Below are 19,522 nucleotides of genomic sequence, written 5' to 3'. Positions count from 1 at the left end.
ATACAATCTAAAACACAAATCTAGTCACCGACCGTAATTGAACACGCTCAAGCATTTTAAGACCTGGGTGTTAAGAAATTATAAATGATCCCCTATATCTTCGGTTTATCTGCCTAGAACAGAATGAAATTTTCCCTGAATGTAAAACTCGACGTTTTCTTTTGCCTTAACGTATAATTTAGATCACGTGACACATCACGTGACCGAAAAATTAAAATTTCGTAAATCGGCGATACGGCGGCGAATTTTCTTTTTATAGATAATTAAATAAGTGTTTCCAAAGCAGATTTAAAATATTGAACATTCTACGTTTGGAATGACTGTCCTCAAGTTTTTAAATAGGAGAAATTAACAATCAATGGTTGAATTGTGGACTAAGAAATGACCTTTGTCCTGATTAATTTTTTCTGGAGAACAGTGGACGATCATTCCAAACGTGAAGCGATGGAGATATTTAATCTTTATAAGAAACGCGTTTTTGTTTGATGTTTTCTCTTAAAACCTCGCCTACCTGTCAAATCTTTGCCTCTTTTATAAAAAAAAAACGATCACGTGACATTTTACGTGATCTATAGCACTACTCGTTATGCTCAAAAATTTTAAAAATGAAAAGATCTTTTTATCTGCCAAATTTTAGTTCATTTCCATTGAATTTGTTAAAGTTATCTCGAATAAACCATTTTTTTCCTTTTAAAAGCCCTTAACCCAGGCCTGAAACTGCTTGAGCGGATCGAGTGAACTGTTCCTATTTTAATCGTCTAATTTTTAAATATTTTAAACATCATTATAATTATTATAATTATAATTATTATAATTATTATTATTATTATTATTATTATTATTATTATTATTATTATTATTATTATTATTATTATTATTATTATTATTATTATTATTTCCTTTGATAGTTTTGACATATTCCAGATCAATTGACATTTTCCTGTTTTTCACAGGTCAGAGTTTATAGTTGCGCTGTGGACAGGGTTGCCTATACTTCATTAGTTTTAACTTCGGCTTTGCCCTGTTCCAAGGTTGAAATCAAAGCAAAACACTTGCGGATGTTATCGGCCTGATCAGTGTTTTCCCTTTGTATCTATTTTCTTAGAACACTTGTGTTTTTCTTTCCTGTTAGTGTATTTTAGCAAAACTAATTCTCATCTCTGGTTGGGACAATCTGGTCTTGGTTGAGTTACAGTCGTAAACATGTTTACAGGACACTATAAAGTGAGGTGTGATTTGCGTATATTAGGTCCACATCAGCCCTTCGGCTGCCAATCCCCCAAATAACCTACTTATCAAATAAAATTTACTTACTTACTACTACAACTACTTACTGCTTACTAGTGCTACTTGTTGAAAAGACGCAGAATTGTTGTAGAATTGATGTAGTGAAGAACCAGTTCCTTAAAGGGTAAAGAAGAGCTACAAAGATTCCTTGTGCCTCTATGCTAAGCTGAGCGAGCTAATCAACAAAATCAACTGAATTCTTGGAAGAACAGCTCATGATCTGCTCCAGCGCACTACAAACATCGCGCGAGCGTGAAGCAAATAGCAGCGGATTTGTAACGCGAGATCCGCCGGAAACTTGCTCACTCTAGATACGATTTTATAGAAGATGGAACAATGGCTTTAGGGTTTTGTTCTTTTCTTTTACACATATCTTAAGGCCTTCCAATTAATGAAAGGCACTTTGATGGACTTGTAAAATCTCTGAGGCGGAGGAGGACATTTCTTCCATCGTCTTTTCGTTTGTCTAAAAATGACGATGGATTTTATGATGGTAAATAAAGGAACACACCACAACAACAAGATCAAAAATTGGTCATCTTGTTCTAGACCCGCACAATCATAATTATCATCAAGGAGCAAAAATCACCCCGTTGTAATTGAACCCTTACTACCATAGCTTGTGGCTGTTTAACTTCTGAGCTTTTTGAAATGGTTTTTTTTTCAACAACAACAGCAACAACAAAAAATGGTGCGTGTAGTTAAGAGCGCGCTAGCTTTTTTTATAATACTACTCAAAATAAAAAAACGGACCGTGAATTTACTTTCTTTATTTTATATATACTGAGATTTTCGCATCAAAATTTGCTGTGTGAAAAAGCTTTTCGGATTTTACTTCGACCAATCAGAGAGGCGAAACGGGTTTCTCACACGTGAAAATCGTACAAACCACGGTTTAAGCGAATTGTGTTTTCGCGGGTGGCTTTGTCGGGCAGCTTTGACAAAATAATATTTTCGGTGTACTCGAGTTGTTCGTAATTCAAACTTATCAAGAGCTAGGAGGTATTTTTGAGGATGGCTGAACAATCAAGAAGATTTGTGTCTCTAGACAAACCTATAGACAAGTTTATCGAAGACCAAAAAAACAAGAACACTCTTCAAAGACACGAAGAGATGTAAGTTTGCTGACTGAGTTTCTCAACTCCAAAAATGGAAGCAGAAGAATCGAGGAAATCCCGCCAAAAGAGCTTAACAAACAGGTTTGGTAAACATGTACACATAGCTCTCAAGTGTTTTATTGTTATAATGATGAAAGTACACAAACGCATCCGCGCTGAACAGGTTTGGTAAACATGTACACATAGCTGTCAAGTGTTTTATTGTTATAATGAAAGTACACGAACGTATCAAGCGCGTGTTAGAAGACAGCCGTACGCAGGTACAAACTAAACTTTATTGGCTTTACCAATTTTGGATTTGTTTCTTTTGTTATCTCCTTATTTAATTAAGAATTGAAATGTTTGCTATCCTTTGCACTAGTTATGATTTTTGATTGGTGATATTTTCACATGTCGATTTTAGTAAAAACTTAATTTTTCGAAGAGAATTTAATACAGGAGTTTTGTAATTATTTTAGAGAACCAATTAAAGCTGGATAAATAAGAAAAATCTCAGTATGTATAAAATAAACAAATTACATCATGGAAAGCGCTTTGTACGGAATTTTCACACTCGTTGGTTTTGTATCTGAAATCTCACTCGTTCGCTGCGCTCACTCGTTCGATTTCAGATACTTCACCAACTCGTGTGAAAATCCCGTAAGCACGCGCTTTCCATGAAGTAATCTCTATTTGTGACCGTGCACGGGAAAACGTACCTTAACGCTTATCCGTTAAACGGGCAAAAGCGTTAAGCATCCGTTAGTCATCCGTTAGAAAGTTTTCTTAAGAACGTTAGAGGCGTAAGCCCAACCGTTAGACGTTAGCATCGGGCCGTTAGAACGGATAGTACAGCCGTTAGCAAAAGACATGTATCCGTTAGCCGTTAGCATCAGACCGTTAGACTGGACAGCATAACCGTTAGCAAACAATCTCTATCCGTTAGCACCGCTAGAGAAGCGTAACGATTCCGTTAGAATGACATGACACGCGTTGAGGTAGAATGTGGTCGCCTAAACACAGTGTGAAATGAGAGCCTAACGGAGGGTGGCTCTTGTAGTTGGCTTTCTGATTTAGTTCAAAACAATCATGAGATGTAGCTAGGAACACGGGAACTATCTTTACCGCGAAATCAGACAGTTTTGTAATCCAGGAACGGAAGATATCGTAGCTCCGGATCCATGAAATTAAGTCACAAAAATAAATTACGACCCGGAATAAAATCAGTAAATTCAACAGACTTCTCTCCTCCAGCCGCTTCGGTTCCGATTTGCATATTTGTTGACTTACCATGAACTTTCCCTCACTCTACCTCAAGCATTTACTGCCTCCGACCGCAAAATGTAATCGTTCAGTTGACTTTAAAGATGCAAGGCAATTCCGTTGGTTAAGGGCTTGGGGTAAAATAAGAAACTTCAATTTTGCAAAATTTCATTCGGGTCCAGTGTGAGCGATAAGATCGATTAAATGGAACAAACGTAACCACTGCGAGTCTACTGAGTACCGCATATTAACGCTTGACGCATTTCTATATTCAGTACGTTCGCTTGGATAAAGCCAAAATACCATCTTTTACAAGATTTAAAGCTTCTACTAACGTTATAAACTACTGACAGAAGCCATCATTTAGACGTAGAAAGGAATTGCCACGCTGAAAACACTGGCAAGATTTTGGTCACGTGCTAGGCAACCAAATTCCCTTCACATGTATCAAGTTACATAGACCCATTTGGCTAAAAAGTCACGTGATTTGAATTGGGTGTTTACATCATATTCAAGATGGCGGCCGCATGCGTTTGTTGTCGCAGCCATGTTCAGTGTTGTTCGTGTTTTTATAATGAGACTAGAAATTGGTCAAAAACTTTGACAAATTTCCCGAAAAATTAGTCTTTTGACTTGTTCTGACTGGCTTGGTCAGGGAGGAAAGAAAAACGCAGGAGAAAAAAGCTACAAGTTCTTTCGTGAAGGATATGTCTATGATATCTACACGTGTGAGGGATCTGGTGTATTTTACGTAAAAGCTCGCTGCTATCGATCGCTTCGAAAGAGTGAAGACCCGCACTATTTAGTATTGATGTTAAAGGAGCAAGATAATAGGGCTGCAGTTTGCCGAGCTCATTGTTCTTGTAAGGGAGGGAGCGGTGGACACTGTAACCACATATTGGCATTGTTGTATCAGTTGAATGATTATTGTTGCTTAGAAGTTAAAGATATACCAAGCGATGTTAGTTGCACCAGTCGACCTCAGTCTTGGCATATCCCAAGAGCTACTTCCATCTGTCCTTTACCTGTGATGGCGACTCACTATGCACGTGCTGAAACCGATCGGGAAGAAGAACGGAAAAGAGCCCCTGTCAGATGTAAGTTGTATGATGCAAGAGGTCCCGCTCTAAGAAAAGGACTTCCAATGCACCATTTGATGGACCAAGTTAGCTTTTTAAAAGGAAAGGAAACACCTCCTCCGTTTTCTTATCTATTAAGCGATCAAGAACCAGGTTTATTAATGAATACGATATTTGGGAATGTTCCCCTTGGTGCTTGTCTGACATACCAATTACAAGACTTTGGTCGACCAAACACAACCTTTGTTTGTAACCACACAAGGGAAAATTGTATCACAGACAGTACTTCAGTACAGTGTTCTGAATTTCCTGCTCTTCCCACTGGCATTGATCACAATAATGTGTTTGATTTGTCTGACCTGGATGTGCTGAATCAACCTGAACTGTCTGCTTTTTTTGTTGACAATTTAATCATAAATGAAAGGGAATCTCATGCCTTAGAGAGGGGAACAGTCCTGCAAGGAGAATCATCTGAATGGCTGAATCAGCATAAGACCAGGCTCACTGCATCGAATTTTGGGAAAGTATATTCAAGAATCCACAGGCCCTCAGATTCAATGTTGAAAAGTATTTTTTGTGCGAAAGATTTGTCAAATGTGAGGGCTATTGCACATGGCAAGGGAAAGGAGAGGATTGCACGAACAATATATTCCAAAAACATGCAACAAAAAGTGCCAGGTTTTGCAGTATTTGATGCTGGGATTTCTGTACATCCAAAATTTCCTTTCCTTGGTGCCACCCCAGATGGGAAAGTGTTTGATCCATCATCAAACAGTAAATATGGATTGCTGGAGGTCAAGTGTCCTTTTTCCAAACGAGGAGATACTATTGATCAAGCAGCAGAAGACCCAGCCTTTTATATTGAAAAAATTGGGGCTAATTTTTACCTTAAGAAAAGTCATTCATATTTTGCCCAAGTACAAGGACAGTTGGCCCTTACTGGTTTACCTTGGTGTGACTTTTGTGTTTACTTGTCTGACTCGAATGAAATGTGTGTAGACAGAATCCAGTTTGATCCTGACTACTGGGAAAACAAGCTTCTTCCTAAATTGAAGAATTTCTTTTTCAATTATGCCCTTCCTTTTATTGTTGTGCAAGCAAAGACTGTTGAAAGCTGTTCACGAAACAATGAACCATTAGTTTTTGTAGTTAACCACACCTGACACTTAAGTACACTTTGATTTTAATGTAAGAAGTAAATAGTAACAGTCATTTGCTGAAAGTGGTTATAACTCACAAAACTAGTAATTATTACAAGAACGGTTTCTCTGTTGGTAAGGAACTGGTCATTACTTTTGAACAGGGGAAAGGAGGTTCCCTTTTTTGGAAGATAAAAAACTGCAAGCCCAAGTCCCATGGCAGAGCCGAAAAAAGATGACCCCCCGTTTCTTTATTAGAATAATAGGGTCCCTACTCTAACCATTCTTCTAAAAATACTTTTGCCCACTTGTCTTTTTTCCCTCCCTCCTCTACATGAATAATGACTAGTGTCTAAAAAAAGGTAGTCAATTACACACTAGTGAAAATGTGTTAAATAGAAAAGGAGTGCTGTCTTTATTTTCTGCACCTTAAGAAAAAGGAGTTTTAAAATTGAACTGCAATTGTTGTGTTATCAAGCAAGAACCGGGTTCTGAAAATTTGAAAGTAAGCAAGCCACAGTCCATATTTGGTTAATGCATCCAAACATAGAGACAGGAATGACTGAGTGAAATATTCGAAATCTACGGACCTTACATATCGCCCTCTCCACATGTATGCGATGCCTTGCAATTGTTTGAGTCTTGACAACATCATCTTCTTCAAATCCAACTTTATCTTTAAGAAAGGGGGGAATGTTCAACTGTAAGTCAAGCTTTTTTAATTCATCCTGGATATCAAAACCTTTGTCAGCCATTAAAGAATCCCCCTTCTTTATTTCACTAACTGTTAGTTTCTTACGAAGAATATCTAAGAAACCAGACCTCTCGACTATTTGTTTATCACTGATGGATCCCTCATAAAGTTGAGATACAAACATGATTCCACCTTTGGGATCAACACCAAGAAGGCATTTCAATGTTGTGTGAGATTTGTATGTACTGTAACTTTCACTGTGCTTCTGAAGTGCACTCAGAACTTCAATCTTAAGTTCAGTTGCATCAATAATGCAAATGTTATTCGGATACTTTTCCAAGAATTCCACAGGTGCGTTTTGCAAAATAATATCCCTGTGTGGCCATATTTTGAGGCTTCCAAGTGTCACATATAGGTAGTTAATCCAGGTAAGGAATATATTATTAACCGTACTATCACTGATACCAAATCTTTCTCCTAGATCAATGATGGTCAAACCCATTCGAAGTCTCATTAAAACAAGAAGGTACTCATCCTCGACTGTCAGTTTATGTGCTGTAGGACGCGTGAAAGTAGACTCATTTTGTTCTTCTTGATCGTTCATATCATCTGGGTCATCAAGATCACCATCAAACAATCTTTCTGTATCAATGACACTGTTTTTTCTAGCCTCACTATCCCAGTAGATTAACAGTTTTCTATCTAGGTTCGGTAGTACAAACCGCAGCGTGTTCATAAACTCACCATGAGAACAGAATCCAGTAAAGTGAGTAAACAATTTTTCCTCTATCTTAGGTGTGATGCACTTTGAAAGCAAATGAGCTACAGAAAACTTATGTGAGCAGGGAATTCGCTCATAGTCGTCAGAGGTAGTGCAGATGTCATCCTCAAACGTCTGTGTTTTTCTGGAAACTAAAATTATGTCACTGTTTGTGTTTGTGACAACGTCTCCTTCTCCTTCGGATGCAGTGTCGGTTTCTTCCTCTTCCTCGGCCCTGATTGCCTCCAGCTTTTCGGTAACAGAACGCCGTTTTTGAACAACCTTATCTTTGTTCCATGCAAAGATAGAAGGCACTACACCATCTTTAAGTCGCTTTTTTACAGAGTATGGATTCACGAAGTCTTCAGTCACAAAATGTTCGCCGCATATCTTAGTATGCCGATTTACCTTGAAATATCGAGGATCGCGTCTCATTTTCGTAATCCAAACAGATAGCATGGTCGGTGAATCAAGTGGTAAATTATGCCAGGAAATATCCTTTCGATCGGAACTATTATAGCACCCTCCAGCGCAACAGTAGTGAGGCATGGCGATTAATTTCTTCATCAACACGTGGAGGTTGTTTACATGTTATACCCAATTCAGGTCACGTGACAAATTACCGCGCGTTAGCCGAATTTGTCTATTCGGCAGGTTTCAATTCACAAAGTGTGGGTTCAAAAATTTGCATAAAGTTGTTTACATTTTCGAAGATGTGAGAAACGGCCATATTCCGGCGGAAAGTTTGATGAATATTTTGATAGCCTGTTGTCTCGTTGTCTCTGACTCTGAATCAGAAGAAACCAATTTTAGACCTGAATCAGAAAAAACCAATTTTAGACAACATGTATGTGACAAAAACAACTTTATCTGATGAAACCAGCGCCAACAAAACGCCCGTCCCTTCGAGACTCGTGAATCCAAAGGTACCGCTTTTCGCATTCTGTCAAGAAATTGAAAGCGTGATCTTTCACGAATCCACAGCTGGATTAAACAGTTACTTTAAAAAAACTCTAGACAAAGTCATTGTGTAAAATAAGTATAACCGACAAAACCATTTGAGTAAAGCAATAAAAAATGTTCACCCCGACTGGCAAGTGAAATTGTTTGCACACTCGTTTAGCGACGTTAGCCTCGGACTAACTTCTCATCTCACACGATAATCATCATCGAAGGACTTGAATTCTGCGTTTGTTTATCTCGATGAGGAAGTGATAGTTTATATCACTGAGTTTTGCTTTCGGTGGAAATAAGTATACTTATGTTTGTCTCATCGATGACTGACGAAATCGACACTTTGTGATTCTTTTAAAAAAAAAAAACGTGAGTGTAAGGCTACTAATGGTTTGGCCTGATTATGTGTTTATAACATCGGACTGAAAGCTAAGCTATTCGTTCGTTAAAAGTCCTTAGTTGTAAACCGTCAGACAACCGTTAAACGGCTCCAGTCATCCGTTAGAACAAATTGGGCAACCGTTAGAACTTTCTCTTCATCCGTTAGGCATACTTAGTTAGCCGTTAGAACGTTAGCACAAAGCGTTAGCACGCTTTGATCATCCGTTAGGCACAATTAGATAACCGTTAGAACGTTAGGGTAAAACGTTAGAATGCTGTGCAGGCCGTTAACTATCCGTTATCTATCCGTTCGTTAGCGACCGTTTAACGGATAAGCGTTAAGGTACGTTTTCCCGTGCACGGTCACATTTGATATTCGGGTAAATCGACGTTTAGTAAAACCTTGATATGTTCGGTCACACTTATGGCTAGAAAGCACTCATTCAGCCGTAGGGTAAAAGTGCGACATTAGGAAACAATGGATTAAACAATAGCTCGTGTGGCCTTTGTCTTTTGGCTCCACCCTAACACGTTTTTGAGCTAAGTAGTATTCCCTGAGGAAAAGAGCGCCAGTAAACATTGACCAATGAGCGTTGACCAGCTTACACTTCACCGCAAATATAACGGTTAAAAAGGTTTTTGCACCACTGTGGGCAAATGTCAAAATTGGTTCGGTCAGTATTGTTTTTATTTGTTCAGTCCTTTCTATCTTTAGTAGCGAAGCTACAGGAAGTTGTGCAATTAAATGTAAAGTGATAAAATCAAGCTAAGTAGAGAACTCCATGTAACACGGCTGAACAAACAAGGGAAATGGACAGCGATCCACTAATAGCTTTAGTAATAATTTATCAAACGTTAGTTAGCTCCATTGGTTAGCGAACTGAGTTGTTAATAAATTAGGAATGAAGGTTAATTTGGAAGGGTAAAATTATAAGGCAGATTAGCGTTGATCTTATTCCTGTGTTAGTTAGAAAAAGAGCACGTGTAAAAAGGTGAGGGTATTTTCCGGTTAACTTAGAGTGAAAGAAAGAGTAAAATTAATCTCGATAATCGCGTACTTGTTCTGGCATATTAAAAAGTTTAAAAACTAGCAATACACAGTTAACTAAATGTACATCGTGACAAGTTTTCAATCGGTTCGTTGACAAAGTGTACTCATAACTCAGCTTCATATAAAGGTAAACAAAATGTTTCAACGCGAACATCCAAATGGTAAGGTGCACGGAAGGTTCTCCAAACAACCGTGTAACTAGTAAATTCTGTTAAAAAAACTGAAATTTTGAAAGGAACAGCTCAAGACCTGTTTTGGCTCACTAAAACGTTTGCGCGAGCGTGGAGCAAAGATCGGCTGGTTTGAATAGCGAGATTACCGCTCGAAATTTGCTCACTCTGAGAAACATTTTACATAAATGGGAACGAAAGTTCTAGGCCTTTTTTTGTCAAATATCCTAAGGAATAAAAGGGGAATCGAAAGCGCCACAATAGACTTGCAAAATCCCTAAGGCGGACATTTCTTAAACTTTGTTTTTTTTTCCGTTGTCTCTATTTTTTATTCTGTAGAATAAAGTGATTGCGGGTTTTATAACGAAAATTGAAGGTACAAACGAAAGCAACTGGATCGAAAAGCGTCAGCCTTGTTCTAGAACCTACAACAGAAATAGCCATAAAAGAACAAAAGTTATCTCGTTTTTCTTAAAACCCAGAAATAGCTTGTGGCTTTTTTCTTTCTTTTAAATGTTCTTATTACATTTTTTTTGGCAACAAAAAATGGTACACGTAGCTTAGCGCGCTCTAACATTTTTGATAATACTACTCAAGATTAACGCACGACTCGTGAGTTCCCTTTATTTGAGATTCGACATTTATGTTTCAAGTTATCGTTATAAGTGCGACATTAGGAAACAACAGATTGAACAATAGCTCGTATGGACTTTGTCTTTTGGCTCCGCCTTAACAAGTTGATGAGCTAAGGGCCCCTGAGGGGCAGAGCGCGTGTAGACTTAAGCAAATGACAGTCACCCAGTTTACGCTTCACCGCTAATATTTCGGTCTATAATTTTTGTCCTACTGTAGGTAAATGTCAAAAGGACGACAGGGATCCCCTGCGATGAGTTAGCCGGTCCGTTAGTTCTGTATTAGTTCCGTCAGTAATTTTGTTTTATTTGTTCAATCCTTTCTAGCTTAGAAGCAAAAGTTACAGGAAGTTGTGCAATTTAATTGTAAAGTGATGAAATCAGACTACGTAGAGAACTCCACGTAACACGAACGAACCAATAAGGGATATGGACAGCGATTCACAAATAGCTTTAGAAATAATTTATAAAGCGTTAGTTAGCACTATTGGTTAGTGAACAGACTAGTTAATAAATTAGGAGTAGAGAAAAATTTGGAAGGATATTAGAACGCAGATTAGCTTTGACCTAATTCCTGTGTCAGTTGAAAGGCGAAAGAGAGCAGTTGTAAACAGGTGAGGGTGTTTCCCGCGTTACTTAGAGTGAAACAAAGGATAAAATTAATACGATAATTGCGTACGAGGTCTACCATATTAATGAGTTTAAAACTAGCAATAAATAGTTAACTAAAATATACTTCGTGACAAGTTTTCAATTGCCTCGTTGACATAGTGTACTCATAACTAAGCTTCACACAACGTAAACAAAACGTTTCGACGCAATTAAACATCCAAAAGGTAGGGTGACGCGGAAGGTTGTCCAAAGAACCGTGAAACTAGTTATTTCTAAAAAGAAAAAAATTACAGACAATGTTCGTTTTAGAAAAGGGTTGTAAACTAGGTCCGCTACAGTCTTGCGGCCCTACAGTTGCCGTGCGCGAATCAGTGATACGTGTGTTTTTGGGACCGATTTTCGGGCCAAGGTACGAAATGTTGCTAATTAGAGAGTTAACACCATCTCTCAATGTCCAATCGGACTCAATGCAAGGTAAGCTATTTGTGTGACATTATCTATTCAGAGATTATGTTAATTTTTTGGTGAACTATCTCTGACATTGACTTCACTTATTCTTATCACATCGGACTTGATAATGGCGTCATGACGACCCCGAAACTTTGTTCGGTTTTATCGTTTATCTTCACATGTCTATGTATAACTTAACCTTTACCTATAAGGATTTTAAACAAAATTGTCTTAAAAAATTATTAATGCAATCAATGACTAATCGACGCAATCGATGAATAATCGATAACCAAAAATTTTGTGGCTTATCGATTAGCCATCGATTACTTATTGATCATGGGCAATAATCAATGACTAATCAACTGATTACCTATCGGTTACCTATTGATTACTCATTTGATTTCATTGATGTGATCGATTAGTTATGCCTGGCATCTGCCAATCGGTCGCACTTTTCGTGAAAGCATTGGATGGACCAAACACGTTAATTTCTAAATTATCATAAGCTACTGATTTCCAAGATGCCTGGCAGTGGAGCAACAGAAATTACACGATATGGTGATCCGAGTGTTCTCGTAACTTCTTTAGAGTTAATCCCAAAAATATAAGCAATTTTCACCTGAATTCATAAAGTTCTTACTTTTTTTGTTTTTGTTTCTAGTGGCAGCTGAAGTCATGAAGTTCCTGTGTTTAAACGAGTTTATTGTTTTACTGGTGGTGATCAGTGAAATTGCAGGTAAAAGACGAAATAAAAAATGATAAAAACGTATCATAGTTATTGCAATTTTTCATACAGCTTATTTAAGAAAATTAACATACTCTATATAAAACTACAGCCTCGGCTAAACGATCTAACATTGTTGTACAACATTTATTAGTTCAACAATATTGAAACGTTTAACACCATGTGTTTGATAACGTGTGTTCAGCATTTTTTGTTAAAAAGAATGTTTTGCTTTCGATCAAACATATTTCGGCCAACTTCACAAATGGTGAAGTGTTTAGCCGGCTTTTCAACATTGTTGAACTAGTGTAGTGTTGGTTTATTTCGCTTTTAAACAACTTATATCAGATATCGGATTGGGGGAGTGGGCTGGAGAAGAAGAACTTTTGTACGCTTATCTTATCCCTCCCCCCTCCCCAGGATATCAGATAGGTTCCCTTTTTTTCCATGAAGTCACGTAACTTAAGTATCATACCAAAAGAATGCAAACATGCACTGAAATTAGGTCATGCAAATCTTAGTAGAATTGGTTGGTATTGCTTTCCTAACGTGCGACTAATTTATACTAGTTTCCATGTCTGTTTTTGTCAAATTTATTGCTTGTCTATTTGTCTGTTTCTTTGTCCATAGAGCAACTTCGTTAATTCGCCAAGCCACAAAAATCTAGGTGAAATAATTGTTTAGCAGATTGAAGTTTTTTGGCATATGCATAAGCTTTTGAAAGAGAACAATCCAAAAAAAAAGGAGCCAGTTTAATTTAAGGTCAAGTGGCTCCACTGTACGAACAGTTACCATGCTCTGAAAACAACGACCACATGGTATGCTAAAATCTTTCAACTCTGTCTGCCCGAGATCTTAATCTTTTCGAACAACTTAGCATCATTTGTGTATTTTTATGATTGCTTTTTACACTTAAAAAAACCCCCTACAGTTCGTTAACGTGCTGAAATTGTCATGTGGTGAACTATAATAATCCTCGCTTCTTTTTTAGCGTTTACCGACGAACAAGAGCGTGGTTTGGCCAAGCATAATGAATTCCGTGGCATACACCAAGTTCCACTTATGACACTCGACCAACAGCTGTGTGATGATGCTCAAGAGTGGGCAGAGGAAATTGCCCGATTGGAGATAGTTCAGCACTCGTCCTTAAATCAAAGGCAGGACCAGGGGGAGAACCTTTATATGGGGTGCACCTCGTATAAAGCACAGACTGTTGACGAGGCAGTCACAAACTGGTGAGACTATTCAAAATGGCGGAATGTGGCGATGATTACCAAATAGTGCATGAATTGTGGAGCATTTTGCCAAGTCGCATACGTCGCATTCTGCCCGCGGCGACTTTGAACCCGGTTATTGTAATATTATTGCAAACTTCTTGAAACTTCAGGAATATTTATGTAATTATTTAATAATGGTAATTGAACGGAATAGACTGCAATTTGGTTTGAAATTATACACTTTATTTCAAAATCGAACGAGCGCTCAGCGCGAGTTTGATTTGAAATTGCAAGTATGATTTGAGACCAAAATTGCACAAGACAAAGTTGAATTACCCATTTATTACACCTATTTTGAAATCACATAGTTTTTTGTAAATGTTAATATTCATTCATCTCCATTTACCTTTCACATTTTAATTTTCATGGCCAAAAAAAAAAATACTTCGCGATTTAGAGCAGAAAAAAAAAGATTAGTGCAATTTATGAATAAATCGCACTGTTGAGAGACAATCAGTGACTACAAAATGTTTGTTCTAAATCTGGAAAAAAAATTAATGCGGTCAGTTATTGTTGATTGAATATGATGTTATCATGGCAACCAAATTTTTGACAGGGAGTTTTTCAAAAGAAAAATTCCTTTTTAATAATCAAGAAAATTACTTTTCTTAGGCAACTTTTAAGCTTTTCGCTCATATTTTTTGTTGACTACTTTACGTTAAATTTTGTTACTTTTCTGATGTTTTGTGAAAATCGAGACATCCAAGATGGCGGATCCATGATGGCCGCCATTTTGAGATCATGACGTGATTACTTGTCATGTGACGTCATACGTTTGCGTTGATGACCTCAGAGAAATAATCTTTAAACGTACTATCAATCCTCAAAGTCTCACTTTCATAGCTTTTATACTCACGAAGCTATTTAGGAGGCGGGGCAGCAGAGGGTTTAACATATACTGATATATAAAAGTTTTAAGGTAGTTATCTAACCTTTCAGTTCTGTTGTTAGACTGTTTCCAATTCCTACCCGTTAGGAAGGGCTAAATTCTGTCGATTTTATTATAAGGCCAAAGTAAAACCGCAAGTTCCTTTGAAAGTTTTATACATATGCAACTATCATCACCATTAGCCATTTAGCTACCAGACGGGATGTTTGTCCCATGAACCTAGTTTAATGGCCTTAGCTCCCACGAGTCTCCTGTAGCTCAGTGGTAGAGCATCCGAACTAGTAATTGGAAGGTTTCAGGTTCGACTCCTGATAGGAGCACTCGGATTTCTTTTTTCCGAATATGCCTGCGTCACTTTCTAGAATAATACATCATTCTCATTCATTCACCAGGCTGGAAATATACCATTACATTTCTTTTATAAAATCTTTCTTTGTAATGAGCCTGAAGATGAGTTGTTTTGGCAATGCTATGCTACCCGTCACATCAATTGCTTCCAAGAACTTTTCAACGTCTATTAACAGAATTGAAGCAAGCGCCCGTCATTTGCCGATCGAATACAGAATAGGACCCAGTGATTTTAATTTTTAAGACAAGAACGTTGGGGATTGATCAGGAAGTGGTGATTCCAGAAATCAAAATCTGAATTAACAGTCCACCAGGGCTTAGCCCCCTGAACAGGGGAGAAATAGGAGGGTTCTGGTAATCCGAATATGTTTTTGGGTCTGAAATCAATTTCTCACAAATGACAATTACTGTGATAGTACAATGAGGTCTGCCAACCTGGCTATAACTTCGATAACGGGGGATTTTCAGGCGGCACAGGCCACTTCACCCAAGTCATCTGGAAAGAAAGCACGAAGCTCGGCATTGGAAGAGTGGAAAAACAGATAGAGTACCATGGACGTCCAATGATGTGCGCGTTCATTGTTGGCAGATATCAGCCCGCAGGAAACTTGGTCGGTACTTTCACAGAAAACGTGCCGAGGGGAAACTTTGACCCAAGTTATTGCGACACTATTTCATCCAAACGAAGAAAATATTACGACGCAAAAGGAAACCCTGTGATCGCTGTTTCTCCACTCGCAGAGGTTAATGTTCCTGAGAAAACCAATGGCAAGTCTACGCATGCTTCTTTCCATGCCCATGAGCACAATACTAACCGATTGAACGGCAAGGAAAAGAATTAAAAAACTTTGACGGTTCCAAGCATCAATCATATGGTAATTGATTGCTGATATGTAAGCTTAACGTGTAACCTCATGAGAATAGATTAAAAAGGTGTGAAAAGTGTCATGCCTGAAGCAATCATTTTTCTCATTTAATAATAACAGTAAATTAAACATTCTAGGATGGCTATCGTAAGAGCAAACAATGCTTATTATCACTCGATGCATTTTTCTTCCTTTTCATTGGTTGAGAGAGCAAAACCCATGAGCTTTAATATAACTGCCTACAAACAATAGCAGAGCTCCCGCGCGCGCCGCAAGGCGCGCGCGAGCGGAGCCCCATAGCTAAGAGAATTTGGTAAACCCATCACTGCGAGAAATTTTGGTTTGGTTATGACGTCACTTCCGTCCGACCGACCGTACAACGTACGTACGCTCCTCCATGTAAGCAATGTGAAATGAGACACTCAAACCTTGTGCTGCAAATCAGGTTTTTTTCGGCGGGAAAATGCATGGCCAACTGCGCTGCCGGCCGCGTTTGTTTGGCAGGAAATTGCATCGCCAGCTGCGTTTGAGGAAAAAAAAAATTTTGGAGACGACGTGTACGACAAAACACAAACTCAATTTATGAATAAGTCTAAAAACATGTAAAGCAAAGAAAGGGGAAAGAGATCGAGAAAGCAGGCAACGAATAAGCGAAGTTGCACGTCAAAGAGAGCGATTGAGAGCGGTAGCAAACAGGCTAAACATGAGTGACGAACCAAGAGAGAAAGAACAGGAAAGAGTGCCGAAAAAACCCCGTGTTGCGGCACAGGGTTTGGGTGTCTCATTTCACATTGGCTTACATAACTGAGCGTATGTGCTGTAACCCGGGTTGTTTTTCGGCGGGAAAATGCATGGGCAACTGCGCTGCCGGCCGCGTTTGTTTGGTGGGAAGTTGCATCGCCAACTGCGTTTGAGAAAAAAACAAAACAAAAAAATAATTTTGAAGACGACCAGATACAAAGTCAATTTTTGTATGTAACCAACAGCAGGAGAAATAGCAAGGCAACTAGTGGCAGGAGAAACAAATCGACTGGCACATCATCAGAATCTGGAAGTGAAGTCATTTTACTCCGATCCAGCGCCACGAAACGTTGGATTTTTCATCTTGAAGTGAAACATTTCGCTCACTCAACGTTATAAAACGAACGGAATAATCAGCAATGGAATAAAGGGACTGGTTATTCTCAGAAGAGGCGAGTACATTCATGCAATTTTGTTGACAAAACTTTGCTAGTTTGCTGGCTTGCAAGATATTGTTTTCTTGCAGTTTTGACACGCCGCTTAACTTAAGCTTAAGCTTATACTGCTAACTTTAGGACAGTATTTTGAGCTCATTTTTTCGGTCCATGTTGATTATTTTCCTTGGAGTTTTATTTTCTGATCTCGTCCAATTTTGCCGTCAAACAGCGGGAGAAAGAGCAAGGCGGATCGCGGCGGGAGAAACAAATCGATTCTCTTAGCAGCTTTTAGAGGCGGCACTTCATAAACAGCCGCCGAATCTTGAAGATAAATTATTTTACTCTAATCAGTGTCTTATCCGGCGCGGTGAAATGAAATTAAGATTCGATGGATTTTTCCTCTTGAAGTGAAACTCAACGTTGTAAACGAACGAAAAAATCAGCAATCGAATAAAAGGACTGTTTATTCTCCAAAGAGGCGAGTATATTCATGTGATTTTGTTGACAAAACTTTGCAGTTTTTGCAAGATATTTTTTTCTTGTAGTGTTGACACTGCAACTTGTTTAACCTCAGAGCAGCCTTTTGAGCTCATTTTTCGGTCCATGTTCGTTATTTCCCTTGGAGTTTTATTTTCTAATCTCATTCCATTTTGCTTCATTTAAAAAAATTTGATTCTGAGCTAAAATAGTCAGTCAAACAAACGTCTCCCAACATTGTATCGTTGGCATAAACTAATGACAAGTTTTTCTCGCATATATTTCTGACAACCTTGACAGAGAACAAACAAAAATACTTAAAACAGTAGGATATAACCGCAAAGATTAAGATGTGTGAGTAATTTTCACTGAAAGTCTTTTCAAAGAACGTTAAAAGCGAATGTAAAATTAAAGTGTGATTCCATTTTCTTCAAAACAAAGTTTACGCAAAACATTCATTTGCTTGCTTTTTGTGAATTCTTCAAAGATCGTTGTTTAGTTTATTTCTGTACTTATTGCTATGAATCATGACAGTGCTCAAAGATATATTTGAAGTGTGTTTTTTGGTAAGTGTATCCATTTTCTCTGAAGTTTATAGCGTACGGCCTTCTTGATAAGCAAAATTTACTAGACAGTGACAGTGCCGGTAGCGCGCGTTGGCTGTTCACAAACCGTTTTGCCTCGATCATCTTAAAAACTAAAAACAATAATAAAAACAGAAAAAATCATTTTGAGCCATTTAAATTCCGCTTTTATAACACAGAAGGCAAAATGTTGCTTAAAACCATCAAGGAACTTCGTTAAACAGTCAGTAAAACACTCATCGAAGGCGCAAGCAAACCAATGAACAAATTATTTAATTTTTTCGTAGCGTACAAAACAAACAAAACCGACGAGAACAGTTCCCACTAAACACATGCAATTAAGAGAGAATACAAGTTTAATTCAGGAGCAAACTAACAACGATAAATCAAATGTTAGGCATCAATTAATTGTTCACCTGCGCTGTGAAGCTTCCTACCGCTTGGAAATCACACGAACATAGATCGATACTAAAATAGCAAACGATGGATCCAAAGAAGGAACTTGCGGAGTAATTTCTTCCTGCTCCTTCCTCCCATCAAAAGGACACTTTCATGCTCGGTTATCGTTCGTTGAAAGCACTTGGACGCCATGACTGATTTCAGTTTCTCAACCAAACAAAATAAAATCAATCCGATCCAAGTCTTTAGCTTTTGACACAAATAATCTTTTGCTGTTTCTTGTGAGAGACACCAAAATTAACCTTTAGGAATTTCCCTCCTAGCTGCAGCACTTGATTTCCATCTATTTTTGGTACAAAGAACCCGGCTTAAAGAGTCGAACTTCGAAAGAACCTCAAAGAACTTGTTTTTTTGGACACAAAATGCAGAAACCAACAAAATGTAAAACTGTCGTGCTCAGCCAATCAGGAGCGAGTATTTTCGCCGCTCGACCAATCAGGAGTAAGTAATTTGCCCTCGGTGAAAGGAAAATTACGAAAAACGGCCCTCTGTTACAACAAATCAGCATTCAGTAATTTTGCCCTCGGTTTTACATTGTTATTGTTGATGAGCAGTTACCTGCATATGCATTAAAAATGTACTATACAACTGCAGAATTGATGAGGAACTCATAAGGTTATTACGTTCATACAATACGCAGGCTTCTTTTGTGGAGCTCCGCTTTTAGGCTTGGCTAAATATATATATTAGCCTGCTCATGCGTAATACTGTCTAACTGTGTTTTTCTGCAAATAATATTCTCTTCATGCTTCATTGAAACCACCCTCTTGTTTAAAAATTGGAAGATCGCTTCCCTGAGCTTACCGCTTTCCGAAATAATTATGAAAAACAAACTCCGTGATCGAATGATAAAAACAGTTATCACCAAATATTGTGATTCCTCTCGCAGATCTGCTCGCCATTGACAACCTCGTCCAATAATCTTTAATTGTTTGAACACGGGAAAGGCAATGTCCATTTTAATCAAAGGGCATCCATGCAGCTGACACCTTTAATAGCTCTATCTAGTCCGAGGGAGGGGGAGGGTGGGGGTGCTATCCGTCTTTCCTCAAAGTGTTCTTTTTGTTGACTGAATTCTCGTTCACAGCTCAGTCACTTAATTACTATGGAACAAAACCCATCTACATAATCCAAAAAGTACCATTCACCCT

The 19,522-nt window shown here is 38.2% G+C and overlaps 2 protein-coding genes across 2 annotated transcripts; one reads left to right on the top strand and one right to left on the bottom strand.

Annotated features, from left to right (window-relative positions):
- The first annotated feature begins 4,257 nt into the window (after positions 1 to 4,257).
- LOC146477912 (uncharacterized) lies at positions 4,258 to 5,896 on the top strand. Its single transcript, XM_085112571.1, has one exon. It carries the CDS (start codon positions 4,459 to 4,461, stop codon positions 5,887 to 5,889), a length of 1,431 nt encoding a protein of 476 aa, XP_084968697.1. The 5' UTR covers positions 4,258 to 4,458; the 3' UTR covers positions 5,890 to 5,896.
- On the bottom strand, positions 5,893 to 7,978 carry LOC146477911 (uncharacterized). The gene has a single exon (XM_085112572.1). The coding sequence runs from the start codon at positions 7,884 to 7,886 to the stop codon at positions 6,339 to 6,341; it is 1,548 nt and encodes a 515-aa protein (XP_084968698.1). The 5' UTR covers positions 7,887 to 7,978; the 3' UTR covers positions 5,893 to 6,338.
- Between the last annotated feature and the right edge of the window lie 11,544 nt (positions 7,979 to 19,522).

The sequence above is a fragment of the Pavona decussata genome, unplaced genomic scaffold (assembly GCF_977016875.1).
Source record: "Pavona decussata unplaced genomic scaffold, jaPavDecu1.1 SCAFFOLD_67, whole genome shotgun sequence".
In the NCBI taxonomy this organism is placed as follows: domain Eukaryota; kingdom Metazoa; phylum Cnidaria; class Anthozoa; order Scleractinia; family Agariciidae; genus Pavona; species Pavona decussata.
This window is presented reverse-complemented; position numbering and strand designations above follow the sequence as displayed.

Excerpts from the sequence above, each read along its gene's own strand:
- LOC146477911 (XM_085112572.1), bottom strand. The coding sequence starts at position 7,886 with ATGAAGAAATTAATCGCCATGCCTCACTACTGTTGCGCTGGAGGGTGC.
- LOC146477912 (XM_085112571.1), top strand. The coding sequence starts at position 4,459 with ATGTTAAAGGAGCAAGATAATAGGGCTGCAGTTTGCCGAGCTCATTGT.